General features: G+C 37.6%; 2 protein-coding genes across 3 annotated transcripts in view; one reads left to right on the top strand and one right to left on the bottom strand.

Moving 5' to 3' along the window:
• Positions 1–19,376, bottom strand: part of LOC135088178 (dedicator of cytokinesis protein 9) — a 67,011-nt gene that overhangs the window by 14,805 nt on the left and 32,830 nt on the right. The gene's annotated exons all lie outside the window — the stretch shown is intronic.
• On the top strand, positions 21–19,284 carry LOC135087963 (venom acid phosphatase Acph-1-like). Of its 2 annotated transcripts, none has more exons than XM_063982830.1 (10): positions 21–234; positions 9,350–9,471; positions 12,882–12,949; positions 13,461–13,568; positions 15,185–15,266; positions 15,683–15,840; positions 16,321–16,503; positions 17,238–17,358; positions 18,417–18,664; positions 19,089–19,284. In XM_063982830.1, the coding sequence occupies exons 1-10, from the start codon at positions 206–208 to the stop codon at positions 19,239–19,241; spliced, it is 1,272 nt and encodes a 423-aa protein (XP_063838900.1). In that variant the 5' UTR covers positions 21–205; the 3' UTR covers positions 19,242–19,284. The 2 variants fall into 2 exon arrangements, with proteins under 2 accessions (XP_063838900.1, XP_063838901.1); XM_063982831.1 differs by lacking the exon at positions 21–234 and adding an exon at positions 7,949–8,207.

The following is a 19,376-nucleotide window of genomic DNA, read 5'->3' as shown; positions in this document are numbered from 1 at the left end:
TAAAGGCAAACGCACGTCTTGCCATTGTTGAAATTACGAAAATAGTTGTTCAGATTTATGATAGACAGACACATCTAATTAAACTCTGTCTGATTAGATATAATAATACAGAGACATAGAGACGAATTGTGTTAAGATTATTTTAATATGAAGTTACGTGCGACCTCGTGATGTGTGTTTGAGTGTGTTGTAAATACTAGTTATTATGGTGAATCTAATAAGTATTTGTATCGAGTAAGTAATTTTCTCTTATTTTTTTGGTTCGTCAAAAATAAAACTTGGATTAATGGAATGTATCAGTACTGCACAACAACAAACTCATGATTTAATTCGCAATTTTAATAAACTATGTAGAGCATCTTATCCATTTTGAAGAAGAATAAAAAAATAAAATAAAAAATAAAAATTCTTTATTTCAGACAATTTTTAAAAGTCCATATTAAACGGGTTCGAAAAATAAACATACACACAAACAATTATAAATTAAAAAAAAAAAACTTGTACCCTGTGCAGAGACGGACCATCATGGGGGTGGATAAGGCCCCGTGATCAGTCTCTGCACAAGACACTTCCATAGCGGCGATGTGTATCTGTCCGCTAGGGTCCTCAGAATGCTGTTGTGACTGGCTCGCACCCTGGTAATAAGGGATACAGATTTCTTACGTATTATGGCGCTAAACCCGTCTGTATGATAATCCGCAAACATCCCTGATGCGCTACAAAAACGAGGCAGTCTCAACAGCATCCTGAATATATTATTATATTGGACGCGCAGGGCCTCAAGCGATCTTTTGGTATACCTGACCCACAGGTTTCCCGTGTACATGCTCTGGCAGTATGCTTTAAAAAGTGTAACCTTTACTTGGTTTGCACAACGGGAGAACCTGCGAGCCAACATGTTACCCCTTACCGCCAGAGCCCTGCGCTCCCTTTCAATGTCTGCATCATCCTTGAGGTCACTGGTAATAATATGTCCCAGATATTTAAATTTAGTGACACGTTTCACGCTCAGGCCATTAAGGGTAACATTATGTGCAGAATTGAGACATTTACCAGCGGCCTCAAAGATCATGTACTCTGTTTTTTTGACATTGTATGTGAGCCCATGCTCCGCAGCATACGTCTCACACACCCTTAACATTTCTCTTAGGCCACCCACCGTCGGGCTCAGCAGCACCATATCGTCAGCGTAGCTTATATTATTGATGCTAACGCCGTCTATGCGACATCCGACGCGCATGCTGCTCAGCTCCACGATGAGGTCATTCACGTACATGTTGAAGAGCTTGGGAGACGTCAACCCCCCCTGTCTCACCCCGCACTCCAGCACGTACGTTTCCGAAAGGGAGTCAGCCCACCTTACAAGGTTGGTTTGGTTGGAATACCAAAACCTAAACATATCCAGCAACTCCGCCGGTACACCCCCACCCGCTAACTTTCTCCAAAGTACTTCATAGGACACTAGGTCAAAGGCCTTGGAGAGGTCAAGGAAGCAGGCGTACACCGGCGTCTTGCGATCTGTGTAGTACTGGACAGTGTGCTTTAGACTCAGGATCGCGCTTTCAGTAGAAAGTCCAGGTCGGAACCCAAACTGCGCGTCATGTATGTTTGCATATTTGCCTAGCTCCAAGTCAAATACACTGTCCAACACCTTAGCAATTGTTGTTGCTAGTGATATAGGGCGGTAGTTAACCTTGCTAGAGATGTCACCGGTCCTGTCCTTCACGATGGGCACTACGATGGTCTTGATAAGTTCATGTGGTAAATAAGAGTGATTTATGCATAACGAAAAGAACAGGGCCAGTACTCTCGGCAGGTGAGGCCCCGCATGCCTAAGGTGTTCTACACTAATGCCGTCATGACCGGGAGACTTGCCGCCGCACATAGGTAGATTTCAATGATTTAGGCGGCCAAAAATATTTTTTGCTTGAAATTAGTTATAAGTACAAAATTAAATCAAAATAAACCATTTTTGACTGATTTCTTTTATTATTAATGATAATAAAACATTTTTTCACTTAAATATAGAAATTTAAAAAAAATATATAAGGTGTTATTTTTTATACTGATCATACTTTACCAACGCATCTAATAAAATCATACAAATACAACCCGTGTTTTTAAAAAAAAATTCAGGCTAGTTTTCGAGTAAAACGACAAAGAATGTTTCGAAAAAAATAAAAAATAAATCATCCTTTGAGCGCGCAGAGTATTCGTTTACGCACTATCGTAGTAGCCGGCCGAGGGCAACGACCGCTGCCACGTGCCGCGCCGCGTGAGTCGGCCATATTGATATGCCAGCCAGTCGCTCCGCGCCCACAGCCCGCGCCGAGTCGCCGATCGGCATGCGGGAGCGCCACAACATAAACAATCGTCCCAGTCAGTCCAATGTTGTGCCCAAACGTATTGCAGTGTGTGTGTGCGAGTTATTACAATGCCGCGCTTGATAAATAACAAAACGCAGGTGAAATTATGTTTCGGGCACACTAACTGGCCGACGAGAAACATTAACGAGTCGAAAACCTTCACACCTTGCTTGTTTGGAGCCGCGCAGCGCTTCAGGGAGCGCAGCCGTATCCTGACTTGACGGGATCCCGTGCGCTTCGAGGACGAAGTTCTGGATTTCAATTTCAATCACCGGCACAGTGCTGGCGGTACCCAGATGCGAGCGCCGCAGACGGCGGCTTTTGCGTAAAAATACGGAATGCCTTATCAAGGAGTTGTTGCCAGAGGGCCACGACCGGGACCGAGTTCTATCGATGGTTATTGCGAAGTCTACCTAGGTACATACCTACAGTGTGATTTGGACAGATGAGTGCTTGTTTACGCGAAAGGGACTTTTTCCGTAAAAAAGTTAGTGCGCGAATTGTGAATACAACATCCGACGTGGTGTCTAGTGAACAGCAAGCAAGTGTGCAGCCCGGAAGCATTATTTCAATTCGATCGTGGCTAGATTAGACAGTGCAAGACAGTGTTTACGTGAACATTCAACAAAGGCTTGACATTCAAAATGTATTGTGATTAGTGTAATAATAACCTAGGAACTTTAAATAACAACATTCAAAATAGGTAAATGTGTGAATAAGTAAAATCAATGAATCTAAAGTGTGATGGCAAATCATAATTTAGGAATTAAAACCAGGAAAATTGATCAGTGAGTTTTATTTACAACACATAATCATATTCAATATTAGGGTGCATTTCCACTGACGCGAAGCGAAGTAGTGATAGGTATGTACCTACTTATCAATTTTTTATTACGTCTCTAAATAAATTGCGTAGGCATTACGAAACCGTAGATATTGAATTCCAATTTCTATCCTTTTCTAAATTTCTAGTTTAACGCGGATGATTCGCCTCGGTTCGTTGGAAAAGTCCCCCGCTATTACACTAATGAAAATACCTACACTTATTTACCTACCTATGTGGCTAGATTTTATTTCTCCCAGCGCGTAGTACCTATTAACATGACGTAACATCGTACATACTCACGAGTGATAATTTTTGGTAACGTAGGTTTAGTGTAATCTAACCTTTATGTGTGTGAACGTTGAATGAACGCGCGCGCCCATTGTTCGTACTCGTATGAATGAAATGAGTAAAGAAAGAGAGAGAGGCAGTGAGTGAAGACAGGATGGTTGTAAAAATAATATCTTTTTTTTGTTAGGAAAAGTAAAAACAAAAACTAGCCTGAAGTTTTTTTTAAAAACACTTGGGTTGTATTTGTATGATTTTATTAGATGCGTTGGTAAAGTATGATCAGTATAAAAAATAACACCTTATATATTAAAAAGTTTCATTGTTATCATTGATACCCCATCGTGTGTGGTATCGTTGGATAGGTCATTTAAAATGACTTAGGGGTTTCTAAGACTATTTTTTGATTTAGTGATCCGTTTGCAAAATATTAAAGTTTAAAGTGATATTTTTTTTTCGAAAATGGCGTCCCCCCCCTCTAAAAACTAAAGTGTTGGTTTGAAAAATCTGGAAAAATTCGTAATAATAGTGCTTTTCATGAACTTTCAATGAAAACTATGACGGTTAAGATAGATCAGTTAGTTCAAGAGTAATAGTCGTTTAACTCGTGTAAAATTTCATACTTAATAAAAAATCCTTAGAAGAAAATATTAAAAGTGACTTTAGATGAAGTAATTGCTTGCTTATGAAATATATTATGGTAACGACTGACAACTACGGAACCCTACACTGCGCTTGGAACGACACGCACTTGGCAAATTATTGTATTTTTATAAAATAACAATAAGTAGGTAGGTATATCAATCTCACTTTGAGAGCATTCCTCATTGGGTCACTACTTGCTACTTGGCTTGGCAGACATCAACATTTCCATTGTTTCAGGAAGGAATGCTTTGCGAGAAGGTCTTATTGTGTCTCCTGGAGCTGATCAAGGGGTCTGATGTTAATAAAAGCCTATCTACATTGCGTTCCTTTCTAGAAAACTTTCTAGCAAAGTTAAGCCGATATGACCGGAAATGCTTGTTCGGGGCTTCTGCGGCTTGTTTTCAACAAAACACTTCTTCATGTTTATTGGCTTTCATCCACCTCTTCTTAAATTAGCTTTTCACATAAGAAGAACTTTGCTTCAAACTCTTTTCAGCATTTTCTGTGTCTCCATAACGACTCAAAAGAAAATCTTCATAAAAATCAAGTTTATCACTGAAACTTGGTAAATTTTGCCTTTGTATCTGGTCAAATAAGTAATTCCGAGTAACTACTTTAGTACCCGAGGCACCAGACAGGCCTAAAATAAAAAATAAATGGATTTAATACAAAGTAGCAATAAAATGATATTTTGCTCAATTTTTTCTCCAAATCTTCAAATGCTGTTAATTTAAAAAAGCGCGGGTTTCCGCGGCAATTTTTTTTGCAGATTTTAAGAACAATATGTAAACTATTAAAAAATAAAGAAATTATTGCTCGGACGGACCCTGAAGTTAGTTAAACGACCACTTTAAAATAAAAAATACAAAAAAAATCTCAATTCTGATACAGCTATCTTTGACAATTTTTAAATATATTTAGGAAAACAAAAACTAAGTAAATTACTGTTGAAAAACATAGGCTCTATCCTTAATTATCGCAATCCACCACTGTTACTCGAAAACAATGGTTTTGAAAATAAATATGCAATTTACAAAAGTTGTAAGTTTAAGAGCGCCCGAAAACAAATACATACACGTTAAGCGAACTATCGCATTCAGACTACTCTAGAGGGTAGATTTGGGCTCGTTGAACATTGAAAAAGGTACCATGGTATTCCTGGAAGTGTGTACTACCCGCGTACATGGTTTATTTTTCAATAGATTGATTTTGGAAAACTGGGTTTTGGCCGCCTAAATCGTTGAAATCTACGTATGTGCGCCGGTCATTCTTTTTAGGGCCTCTCTAACCTGTTTTGCAGTAACGCGCATCAGCGGCACGTCCCCCTGAAATCCGGTCTTCGCATTATTTACAGAAACTGATTGCCTCAGTGGGGAATGCACTTTGAAATGTTGCGCAAACATATTTGCAATATGTACCGACTCGCTCTCCCCACCTACGCTCACCGGGAGGCCAGGCCTAACATCACATCTCTTGGTAGCCTTCCAAAATTGTTTAAAGTTTTTATCCAACCTATGCTTTGCAAGTGTGTCCATTTTCAGTTGCTCGTTGTTGGTTTCGTTGACACCATTTTAAACGACTTTTAAAATTTTTTCTCGATTCGTTCATCTGATCATATATCCTCCCAGAAGATGGTCTATTATATGATAACCATACCTGCCTATAAAGTTAAGCCTGGCCACCCGATGTGCCTCTTGAACATGTTTGTTCCAGCCACAAATGTGTCGGTTTTTACTTGGCTTGTTACTAGGCTTTTTCTTACTTTTACTACTCGCATCGCTCAGGGCATGGACAATGCTGTTATATAGCCGGTCTAACACCCGCCTGTGTTCATCTAAACCGCATAACTCGCGACTGCATCCCGTCAACTCAGAAGGGAAATCAATCTCACGCAGTCTACTGTGACATTATTTTTGATACTTAGATATTTGCTTCTGATCTCTTTCCTCCCATATTACTGAACTGGGATGCAAGTCACGTGCCATTAATTTAGGCCTAACGATCTTTAAGTCACATTTAATTATTAGTGGTAAATGATCCGACACAAAAACGTCTTCTATAACCTCTACTTCGACAATAGATTGCCAGGCCGAATCTGAGACAACACAGTGGTCCAGCCATCGCCTGCACCCGTGAGCCGCGCTAACATAGGTGTACACGTTAGACTGCAAACCGAGAAGAGAGCATTTCATTATTATTACTCCATCGGACGCCCGAGACTTTGTGTGTAACCTTTTAAAACCATAGCCTATACTTACGTATATGATTTTATTTTTGCAAAATTGTAGAGTGCGAAAAAAAGCAAAAACATTCAAAAATCCTAAACTTTCGCATTTATAATAAGTAAATTACTGGTTACCATGATTGTGTTACAGATAAAAATGAAATGCAAATAAGGGGTCATCCATAAAGTACGTCACACGTAAAGAGGGGGGGAGGGGGTCGACAAAGTGTGACATGGTGTGACAAGGGGTGGGAGGGGTCTTAAGTTTCGTGACATCACATTTCAAAATCTAATATATCTAGAGGTACTAATCGCGTAATTTGAAATATAAATTAAACTAAAAAATACCCCCACTACTTAAGCACAACTCTGTCGAAGTCGAAAACCTAGGAGAGTTTTAATGGGCAACCAATGAAGCCATTAAATCAATAAAATCTTTTGTAAAAATTATTTCAGATTTAAAATCTAATTGTACTGGCCTATAATGCTGCCAAACGCACCGTACCTCGCGCGTGATTTTATTGTTTCTATTTTTTTGTTAATTTAATAATTTTTCGGTGTGAAATTGTAAAACATGTGACGTCACACTAGGGAGGGGAAGGGGGGGGTCTTAGAAATGTGACCACCTGTGACAAGGACGGGGGAGGGGTCAAAAAATCATGAAATTCGTGTGACGTACTTTATGGATGGCCCCTAAGGGTTCCAATGGTTTTCCGCCTTGCTCCACCCGCAGGCGGAAGGCATCGTTTTCGCGCGACGCAGCTGCAATCTTTTAATTCACACTAACAGACAAATAGCAATGGACTTGTGGGGCTCTGTTTATATTCAGCCTTTATACTTACGTCACTGTTATGTTTTTATTCGATTTACAACGGTGACTAAAAGTGCGTCACTATCATGAAATACGTTCTTCAACAGTTGTTTAAATTAAAACTCAAATATCAACAAATTAATAACTTTATGCCCGTGTGCTACTTGATAATATACATTAACATTATAATTTGCTTAATCAATGCGGGTGGAATGATTACATAACGCTAATAACTAAATTAGATTAATTTACTATCATCATAGTACTCAAAATCGGCAATGTTGCCTGATTTCAGAGGAGATTAACTAACCGAATTTAAAATGATTAGCGATGAAGCCAAATTTTTCAAACTGGTAGCTAAATCTCTGTATATCTAATCAAATACTAGTCTTGCTCTTCATATCTTGAGGTTTGTAACTACCTGATCACAATTTCAGAGGAATTTCAGTAACATTGAGCCAGTAATAGTTAAGAGGATTAGTTATAATTACTATGTAGAGTTGCAATGAAAGTGATCTGTCACACTGTCAACGCAAAGACACAGAGAACCGGTGACGGTCAGGGTCATGCGGGCGTTGTGGCTACAGAAAAAAGGCAATCTCAATTGCGATCAACATGCAAAACGTGGTGAATGAATCGTTGAGAGGAAATGATTTGTCCATAAGTATAAATAAACGCGATACACGCGGGCAGCATCCGAGGTTCCCATTCAGACTGACGTCGGCAAGGGCGTTATACGGGAGACTGGCACAAAACGTTGGACGATGCGGGCGCGCATGTGTAATAGGTACCGCGGCACAATCGATTGGACAAAGTCAATCATCTGTGCCGGCAGGTCGCAGCGACCGTGAATCCGTGGACATCCCGTGCAGTCTCAGTGGGACCCCGACGCGCGAGCCGTGCACTTCCCGGCTCAACCAGCACGATTTCACTGACAGTGATTTAATGCGACATATCTAATCTGATAACGAATATGCACCGCTGTTATTAACCGTAAAAGGCTTTAGGATAGAACCACAATGTAGAGGTGCCGACCCGTCGGAGGAAAATGTAAGTGTGACACTCATTCACAAATCAATTAGTGATACATTACGATTATTAGAGTTGAAATCCACGTGTAGTTATTATGAATTGATTGTAACGTATGGTAGAGAATGGTCAGCTGATTTATTAAAGCATGTAACCTGCGTAGTTAACTAAGAGAATACGTTTAATCCCATTATGGAACTGGACTGTACTATAATTTATTCCATCCTAATAGGTAGGTACTTAATAATCTCATTAAATAGGTTTAATAGTTGATTATGTAAATAGGTACACAGAGTAGCAAATCGATTATGTATTATTTCTATATCAATACGCTGTAGTGGTGAACAAATCGTCATGCATTTGCACATTGATAAAAATATAATAATATTGTGTTGACACTGTATGTGAGAATGTGTCAAGTAAAAAGCAATACATTACATAGGTGATTTGATAGAGACAACCATAAGATGTCAAGATAAAATAAACGAGTTTGATAGCCGAAAATATCAATGTATTCGAGGTCCAATACATTCGACAATTAGAATTGAACAATTAGCTGGCTGATGTACTATTTAAGTTTCGTAAAATTGGTATACCTACCGGGGCAGGAGATTTTGAGGTGGATTCATGAGGGAGCACCAAATCTGTTGCTCTACTATCTGTTTCATATTCTGACTAGTTATTAGTACATAGCAGACTGAAAACAAGACTATGAGAAAGCTTCATCAATCTATCTCACTTAAGATAATGAATATGGAATATGCTAAGGCCTTTGAGTCTTGAAATGGAACTCGGTCAACTCGAGTGAGGTAGGTGTACCTAAAAAACCAGAGCTGCTTAGTTATATGCTGCTATGTTATGTTATATTTCTTAAAGGTTACATGACCTTTGTTTTGTCATCTGTCATCCGCTTTGCACTGGAGGGAAGTCGAACCTTAGCTTCGAAACTTTTCCTATGTTCTTCTGATTAATTTCGTTGCGGGTCCAATGACAGTTAACTTTACCCCGGGACAAACTTGACCTTCACTGGTTGGGTTTTTATTGGCGATCAAGCTGAAGACCCAGGCTACGCAGGAGTTGCAGCGGTGGGAACGAGAAGTGGGAATAGTCCCGTTTAAGAGCTGCTAAGTTCTTGAAGTGTAACATATTCTGCGCATACGCAGGAAAGAGGGCGGTCGCGAGGAGGAGCCGACCAATGCGGCGGCAGCGGCACCGGGCCCGGGCATGCGCACCGAACACACCTGCTGCTGCCTCGGCGTGTTGGTGGGCGTCTCGCTCATCGCCGGTAAGCTGACACTTTCTATCTCTTTCTATCTCCTATGTTTTTCCTTCAGTTCATTTTTTCAGCTCAGATATACTAAACTTGAGGACCGCGGGCCGCACGGTGGATCGAAATGGCATTAAAGTGGACATAGGGATTTTTTCCGAAAAATCGAATTTTAAAAATTGCCAGTCGATAGTCCTTTGCTCACTCATCACGACATGTCATATCACATTTTTCCCTAAACCTGATACTTTAGCTTAAAAAAAATAATTTGTGTTTTTTTTGTATGAAACGAGACATAAAGTGCTAATTTTCTCCGAAGACCTGCTAGATCGTGACTTGAAACAACCTAGGTCGGTATAACTGCATTATTTATTAATATTCTAAGCTATTTCCAGCTGCTCCAAACCGCAACTTAGCCTGTTAAACGATTCCGAAAAAAATTAAAATTGACTCTTCTTGTAATTGTATTTTAGTTCTTTTTTTTTAGAAAAAGCGTCGATTACGGTACTAGAAAGTGATTTTATCGTTACGTGACATTGTTATCTATTCTCAGAATCTGTTAAACCCTTTCTTTCCTATCAGCACATGACTTTAAAACAACAATGAAGTTACTCATACCTCGTAAATAACGTGTTTTGCGAATAAGCAGATAATGGTCAGGGGTGGGGGTAAAAAACAGATAAGGATTGTTTATTTGTTTTAAATTTAGTTTGGGCTGTGTAACGTCACCAATAACATTCAACTTTAAATGCGGTTTTTAACATGTAATTACAATGGAAGCTATTGTGAATAATATAGATTTGTTCGTAGTCTTAAGAAATACCTTAAAACCTTTCATGGACAGTGAGGAATTTTATCACCTTTAGCAGAAAATGGTACATTTGTCAGAAGAAAACAGTGTTAAGTTAAAAAAAGTTTGCCGGAATTTTTGTACTAATCTTAATGGACGATGGACAAACTGTCATCTATCTCTTCCCCAATTTTTAAGAAGAAACAGTCATTGGCTTGAATCTCCAATTTACTGGGTCTGGCAACTAGTTTTTGATGAAGACAAAATTGAGGAAAATGTTGGTTCAATTACTGAACCTAGTGAAAAAACAACGTCAAATATAGATGCTATTACCGAAAACATGCCAACTTCTACACTACATGCTTCGACTACTTCCTTTATCCCGAGGAAACCGTTACATAAATTAACTCAGAAACGGAACATTTTCCTCAATTTTGACTTCATCAAAAACTAGTTGCCAGACCCAGTTAATTGGAGATTCAAGCCAATCACTGTTTCTTCTTAAAAATTGGGGAAGAGATAGATGACAGTTTGTCCATCGTCCATTAAGATTAGTACCAAAATTCTGGCAAAACTTTTTTTAACTTAGGAGCGTTTACGCGAAGCGCGGCGTTTCAAGGGGCATCATTGGAAATGATTCGCGTGCGGCGTTTTTTAATAGTTTTCAAATGTTTATAGCAAAACAATAACAATGAATTATATATCGTTTCAAAGTAAATATTTTAAAGAAGATGTTATTTTATTATATTAAGCTATTTTATGTTGAATTAAAGAAGAATAATGGTGTAAAAATCACTTTGATTTTTGGGTATTTCACGTTCTTTGAATTTGTGATTTCTTATTGTAAAATGCTTAAATCTAAGAATTTTCTCAACTATTTGCCTAAGGACCTATGCTATAGGATATAAATGTTTGTTAAATCGATTTCACAGTATTTTTACAAAAAATTCAGCTTGTAAACTGACGCTAAAGTGGAAATTTGAAAACCTGTGTGGACTTATCTTGATAGAATTCTTAAATACTATACTAATCGAAATATTTTCTCAACTAACTGTTTAGACGACGAAATTGCCTAATTATTTATGCCTATAACATATTTGTAATGTAACTGGTTAATGATTGTAACGGGTTGAAAAAGTACTGTTTATGCGCCAAACGGCGTAAACGCTCTTAACACTGTTTTCTTCTGACAAATGTACCATTTTCTGCTAAAGGTGATTATAAAGTTCCTCACTGTCCATGAAAGGTTTTAAGGTATTTCTTAAGACTACGAACAAATCTATATTATTCACAATAGCTTCCATTGTAATTACATGTTAAAAACCGCATTTAAAGTTGAATGTTATTGGTGACGTTACACAGCCCAAACTAAATTTAAAACAAATAAACAATCCTTATCTGTTTTTTACCCCCACCCCTGACCATTATCTGCTTATTCGCAAAACACGTTATTTACGAGGTATGAGTAACTTCATTGTTGTTTTAAAGTCATGTGCTGATAGGAAAGAAAGGGTTTAACAGATTCTGAGAATAGATAACAATGTCACGTAACGATAAAATCACTTTCTAGTACCGTAATCGACGCTTTTTCTAAAAAAAAAGAACTAAAATACAATTACAAGAAGAGTCAATTTTAATTTTTTTCGGAATCGTTTAACAGGCTAAGTTGCGGTTTGGAGCAGCTGGAAATAGCTTAGAATATTAATAAATAATGCAGTTATACCGACCTACGTTGTTTCAAGTCACGATCTAGCAGGTCTTCGGAGAAAATTAGCACTTTATGTCTCGTTTCATACAAAAAAAACACAAATTATTTTTTTTAAGCTAAAGTATCAGGTTTAGAGAAAAATGTGATATGACATGTTGTGATGAGTGAGCAAAGGACTATCGATTGGCAATTTTTAAAATTCGATTTTTCGGAAAAAATCCCTATGTCCACTTTAATGCCATTTCGATCCACCGTGGGCCGCATGCGCTAGCTTAAATATTAGTTTTATTAACAATGGCCAATTTATCTTTGAAATCAGGACAGCATAGATATAGCGGCTTTATGAGTGTCCAAAAAAGGTTGAGAGCCACTGGACTAGCTCAGTAGTTTTGTGGGATCGTCGGATCTTTAGTATTTTGGGAACGTGATTTGGAACTTCTCTTAAGCTTAATTAATTAATAGTAATAAAAAGCTACACAGCAAAATATAAAAAGACATTGCGTCATGCATGTAGATGAAATTTTAGTATTACGACATAATAACATGAAAGCACATAATAAATAGTAAGCACTACGTAACGAAAGTGAAATCTGAACGGCGTTATTAAGTTGTGGCACTGTGGTGCGAAATTACTATGTAATCGAAATTAATTTGATGCAATTTGGCAGATTTTTATTACTTCTAAACGGATACGCGAGTAACTAACGGTCCGATGTCCGAATTAGCGCTTTCATAAAAACTAATTCCATTCGTCTCATTTTTATAGAGACATATTTTTATATGCATATTCTGAAGTTTATGAATACAGATTTTGTGGTTAATTTTTTTCTTATTTTTGTATAATTATTCGATATCCTTGATGAAGATGATGCAGTATTAAGGAAAAATTATTTCAATCCAAAAATATAAAAACGTTTCTTTTCTTTCTAGCCCTCGTAGCTGTGATACTGATGAAAGACTCTACTGTAGAGATCACAGCTTTGCGGCAAGTTCACGTGGTAAGTCTGTCAACAAACAGTACTAGAAAAACTAGAGGCATAAACGAAACAGTTATAGGATTGACTATATTGGTTAGTGAAGACTTACTTTGAAGTTCATTGCCAATTTGTTGATTCTATTATATCTAAAGGTGATTAGTCATTACGCATGAGTTGTTAGACTAATTTTTGGCAACGGTTATTGACCCGTTAACTGTGCTTAACGGTAATTTTACTTTTTTGAAAACTAGAATGAAATGATACTTTTTTACAAGCTTTTACCTACACCCGTATTTACAAACGATGCTTCTTAAGTGAAGCAGCAACGCTATGCGAATTCAAACGCACAGCGTTGAATAGAGCTCTGTGACTGGCCATGCGCCACTCAAGTATTGTCTATGAATAGGTTTTTGGGATCCTGTGCGTCCACGTGAACTGTGGAACCTCATAGTAATGTTTGTGAATACTGGTGTTATTTTCAGTGTAAGTATGCACGTTTGTGTTTAAAACTGAATTTTTACCATTTTTGCAGCTAATGTCGCACGGCGAACGTACGCCGAGCGAGCACGAACTAGCAATGCTCGGGGCGCCCCCGCCTGACCACGTGTTCGCACCCTACGGCGCCGGCGCCATGACCAACGTGAGTGGCACCTTAATTTAATATTTTACATAATTTATAAATAAACAAAGATCCGATTGAGTTGGCAAAATAGTGATGGACTTGTGTTGTCCTACAAAATCCATGGGAGAATTGCACTCTTGATGAAAGGTGTTAATAATCCTATTTACTCAGCTCATATTAGAGGTTACTAGAGTACCTAATTCGCATTGAGAGAAAGGACTTGCTCTTACTATGCAAGGTCGAATCGTTATTTAAACTAAAACAAAAGACAACTTATCTCTAAGTTAACATTTAGACGCAACCTTACCTTATTTGAGTGAAGAGTAATATCTCTCTATTAATTATTTTACATGCGTGAAACATCTTTTATTTTTCATTTAGTCATGGTTATCTAACGGCATAGTGAAATGGAAATGACATTTACAAAATAGCGAGTTTGAAAACAGACAGCGCCATTTGCTGAAACGAATCATACAATTTCCTGAACAATTTTTGAATGGAGTATTTAGATGACGTACTTAACATGTATGTAACTGCAAAATCCATAAAATGTTTTATGGCTTGTACCCTATTCTAAGCTCACAATGTAAATAGCAGCGGTCTACTTAAACACAATCGCATAAAAGGCTTTATAGTGAACAAAAACATTTTCATGTAATAAAATTGAAATGACGGAACATTATTACGACATTCTTCATGGGAATCACGAGACATCCGATGGGCAACAATGGCGCCTTTGAGCGTGGTTCCCGATTCATCGGATCACATGGCCGTAACAAATGACGGACAACGCAAATATGCGGACGGATTTTAAAATTTTAGTCAATGCAGTAAAGTATGGGATAGCGAATCTGTTTGTTGAAATAAGTAGGAACACGGTTCATATAATTATGTTCACCAAGTTATACCTACGTTTACATTGCGTTGAATCGCATTAAGATAATAATAATTATGAAGCATCAGGATAATACAGGGTCATTTGTAAAACACCAGCAGCCTCGCAAGACTGATGTTAGTTATCTAGTTCTGCGAAGTTGTTGGTATTTCACAAATAACCCTGTATAAATGTTGTTCAGGGTTTATAGCATATCACGTCCATGTCAAAGCAGGAAAAACTAGCCATCAAACATTATTGCGAACCCATGAGTAAAAATGATATGTGTCTGAGCATTAGCTCAGATAGCTCAGTCAGATACTGTAGGAAACAATCTGTATACTGGTATTGACATTGAACTCTACAGAAGGTAGTATCAAGACAAACGAGTTTATAACGAAGTCTAGTTCCCTGTCAGGGGTTCCCAGTCCTGAAGGTCGCGAGGTGCTAAACGGGAACGAGGTGTCAGCAGAGACGCAGTTCGCCGTCACACACTAATAATGATTTATTGATTGTCGCATCGCGTCACATGGAGGTCTTGCAACTGTGGAACGGTCCACTGGTTGTTGTGATGCGCGTTTGTTTATAATGCAATATGGAAACACCAAAAAGTCAAATTCAAATTTTTTCTTTATTCATCATGAATTTAATTTCAGCGCGTCAGAGAACAACTTGTTACATAAGCTCATAAGCATTACAAACATACCTACAAGTGTTGCCTTGCGATTTAAAAAAGATATATTTCCTTGTTTTGTTTCAGGAAGGTAAAATGCTAACCTTCGAAATGGGCGCATTACTTAGAAAACGATATAACGAATTTCTCGGGCCCTATTACGATCCTGGTAATTTTTTACAAGTAAAATCATGATCATCTACTCGTCATAACTCTTCACTATGTTGTTTTCGTACGCGTCTACCACGCTTCTTCAATTTTACTCATTTTCATCTGTCAGTGCCCAACAAAGCCGTATCAAATTCTAGGTCAGAGTAGTTTTCATTTCATCACGATGCAAGATCGTGAAAAATTACACATTTGTTCGACAAAGACATTTTTTACGTCCAAACCATTCTTAAAATACCACAGAATATGACAGCATCTGCTTGAATCATATTGACCACCACTTGCTTTTAACAACACTATCGGCCATCAGTCATAAAAATAAGTTACAGACATCTCAGCCACAGATCAGTCGTTACATCATCGTTACATTGTTTATTTTGACAAAAGACGTTAATAGAATGTTTATTAATTGGTCAGAGACGAGCATCGTGATAGGATCGGATACGGACCTGAGCAAGATGACAGCCCTGCTGATATCGGCTGGGCTGTGGCCTCCACCGGCAGAACAGGTGTGGAACGAAACTCTTCCATGGCAACCAGTGCCGTACACTTATCCTTCGAGACATGAGGACTACGTAAGAAACATTTATATCAATGCTACTTTATTTTATAGGATCATTGTTCTGTCCATATTGTTCGCGCCTACTAGCGATAATTGTCACTTTAAATCCTGTCTTAATGCATTTTAGCAACTTTAATTGATATTTAAATTGAATTGTATGGCACTAAACATTAATTATGTTGTAAAGCGTGTTAAATTATATTTCTTCGTCACTAAATATATTATTTTCACGGCCAGTTTTTGTTATTATAATTTATATTTCACACATCACCATGTTACGACGAAATTAAGTAAATATTATTTTCAACGACTTTAAATATAAATTATTTCTATTCTTTCATAGAAATGATATTATGATGTATTTAAATAAGTTAATTCTTTTTTTTTTATAAAAGTAAACAGTAAGTCAAGAAGCACATACAAGTCGTAAATGTCCTGTATGTGTACTTAGGCTGACTTAATTAAGATCAAAAGCTGTATATTTCTGTTTCAGCTGCTATACGAAGAGAACTGCCCGCGATACCAGCAAGAAAAGCAAAGGATCCTGAAGGCATTCACTGAGGAGAGTCTCTTAGCGCCCTACAGGGATCTATTTCACAAGATCGCTCAGATGACTGGGACCAACTTCAGCACGCCGCAGGACGCGTACCACATGCATAATCTGTTTCTGATACAGGTACGTTGGGAAAACTAGCTATTGCCCGCGGCTTTGCACGTGTTTTTCATTTAACATTTATTTTATTTATCATACTTTATATCTACAGTCTTAATCCATATGGGAAAATTATCTAAAAGCGTGTCATTTATTTCATTTTTATATCAATTCGTCGAAACACATTTTTTTTAACCGACAGACATTTCTTTATAATTACTGAAATATCTTATCTATCATTTTAACAATAAGATTTTCACTCATTGTCATTTAATCACGTAAAAACAATTTAGCAATCGTTTTTAGTTTGAAATCTTTTTAAATTAAAACTAAGTGGACTAACGATGATTTATTGTGACTTCGATTGGTCACATCGGAGGTATTGGTAACGCAACTTTACATAAAAATACGTACCTTACCTACTCATAGCACGTGGACATTCTACTGAACATATGGTATTAATTTACGTAGAACGTAGACTTAATACGTTTTGAGATTACGCGACAATAAATTATATTATGTTATTAATCAGTAAAACGATCACAACATGAATTTTCCTATTTCATTCATCTTTGTCTCACTCTGAGACGCAGTCAAAATGAATTTTAAAGTCAAGTTTGCCTACAATGCAGTTTATATTGCATTAATATCTAAAGGATCAATTTCCTTCCCAAAATCAGATAATCACTTAGCTTTTTCCCTCATCAATATTAAGGCTACTTTGTCTATTAAAATATCTCATAGACTAAACTTTTCAGGACGATATAAAAGTACCAAATCCGAAGTGGGCGAAGCATGTGAAGAGAAAACTGATGGACGTAGCAAGGCTGGAGTACTCAATGATGTTCCACAACAATCTGCTGCGGAAACTAAGTGGTGGTGAGATTATTTTGTTTTTATTCTTTAAATTAGGTCCTGTGCTGACCTAGGAGAAAATTCTATTGTCCCCATGGGGGAAGCAATCAGGGACAAAAGGACTGCATCATTTTTTAACCTGAGCTTATTTTTGGGACTTTATGTTGTGTTCAAAAGACGAAAAAGCCTTAATTTTTCGGCTACTTCAAAGTGCTTACTAATGGTCAAATTTTTCAAAAACATAGGTGGTCGCTATTAGCTAGTTATAAGTGGCCAATTAACGAGTTTATGTATTGGGATAGACCTATGCCGAATAAGGCAAGGTTTTAAGTTTGTATACAACTGCGTATTTAGTTTTTTTTTGACACGTGTATCAACCTCGTGGACGGAACCTAACAAAGCATTTAGATAAACTTATGTTTCTAAATAATTTTAAATACTTACAAATAGGAATTCAAAATTGAAGACAATTCATGCGTGTCTAAACCTAAGACATGTACAATGTAAATACGTGCTTTATTTCTTTGAAATTATCACAAGAGGCATTGCTTACATATTTAATTATTTGTTGTATGTAGATACTCACATAACTTATTTCCTATTGTATTTCATGTGGCTATTCTATTTATCTATGTCAAATTGTTAGCGTTTGAATGGCTACTTAACGTCAATTGAATCAAATTAATATCATCAAGGGGAAGGGCATACTCTTGCCCTTGAATGGTCGGGAATACGAGTACTTCCGTGGTACTATAAAATTATTACTATTGAAATAAGTAGGTACGCAACTACGCAACTAAGATTTTTTTTTTAAATTTAACTAGCTTTTGACCACTGCACCGCCCGCGTGAATTTTAGGCTGTCACAGAAATCGCGGGCGAATCCTTAACGATATCATTAACTATTCTATGTTTTCCTCGGGGTTAAGCCTAGGCGCAGACCACCGATTTTTAGTTGGCCGATAGTTGGGTCGGGCTGTTAATCAGTATGGAGATGTATGAAGGGGAAAACTATCTCAATCTAAACTTTTTCAGTATAGATAAGTACGCATTTTATGTTTTTTGACCGATTTCATTTCACAGGGGCATTACTGCAACAGATTATAAAGGAAGCTGTCTCGAGTACCGTAGATAAGACTAGCCCTCGAGTCATAGTACGGACTGGGACACCAGTGTCTGTCGCAGCCCTATTAGCCGCCTGCGTAGCGCCGCCGCCACGTCTGCCCGACCCGGGAGCGGCTCTGCTGTTCGAGCTACACGAAAAGCTACCTTCTAACCAGAGCAAGAAGGATCAGAAAAACTTGACTGACGGACAGAGATTCGGGTTAAAGGTAATCTAATTTCTTTTTTTATCACGATACGAGGTGTTATGACAGAACGAACTCAATTTTGTACATTCAATTTCAAACATAAATTGAGGCTTATATTTGTTAGTCTTCAATATTTAATGAGACCGTCGATTGAATCGACTTTTGAAGATTGCTTTTTCAAGTATAATAATATCTTCAATATCACGAATCACGCGCATTTCATGAGTTTTTAATAACCAACATTTTTGTCACGCTCCTGATTCTGTTTTATAAACAGTAGCGATATTAGAAGCAAAATATGAAACGCAATTCGTTAAGAAAACGATGAGTAATATTTTTTACATCTTATGTCAGTCACCAGCGGTACTTTTGTTTTAGCACAGTGATGTATAAAGTATGTCTCTTTGTACCAAATCATTGTTATTATAATTTGTTTTCCTTTCAGATATATTACTGGGACGACGACTCGGCTGAGCCTCGACTAATGGAGGTACCCGGTTGCAACGCCTTCTGCCCATTAGAGACGTTCACCGAACTTACCAAATACATAGTTTCACACGACTATAATAAAGACTGCACAGTGGTTCCTATGGCATAGTTTAACATTGCAGGTTTAGTTGTAAAGTATGGACGTAATTGATGCATAAGAAAAAATCATCGAGATAAGTGTGGTAGGTAGTTAGTTAAAACGCGTTCGGGTTAAGAGTAAAAACGAGAGAAGGCTGTGTTATTT

The sequence above is a fragment of the Ostrinia nubilalis genome, chromosome 3, assembly GCF_963855985.1.
Source record: "Ostrinia nubilalis chromosome 3, ilOstNubi1.1, whole genome shotgun sequence".
Lineage (NCBI taxonomy): Eukaryota > Metazoa > Arthropoda > Insecta > Lepidoptera > Crambidae > Ostrinia > Ostrinia nubilalis.
This window is presented reverse-complemented; position numbering and strand designations above follow the sequence as displayed.

Bases quoted from the DNA above. Each gene is read 5' to 3' on its own strand.
- LOC135087963 (XM_063982830.1), top strand. From the start codon at position 206: ATGGTGAATCTAATAAGTATTTGTATCGA. The intron at 15,267-15,682 runs GTAATTTTTTAC...TTAATTGGTCAG, and splicing joins CGGGCCCTATTACGATCCTG to AGACGAGCATCGTGATAGGA. The intron at 17,359-18,416 runs GTGAGATTATTT...TTCATTTCACAG, and splicing joins GCTGCGGAAACTAAGTGGTG to GGGCATTACTGCAACAGATT.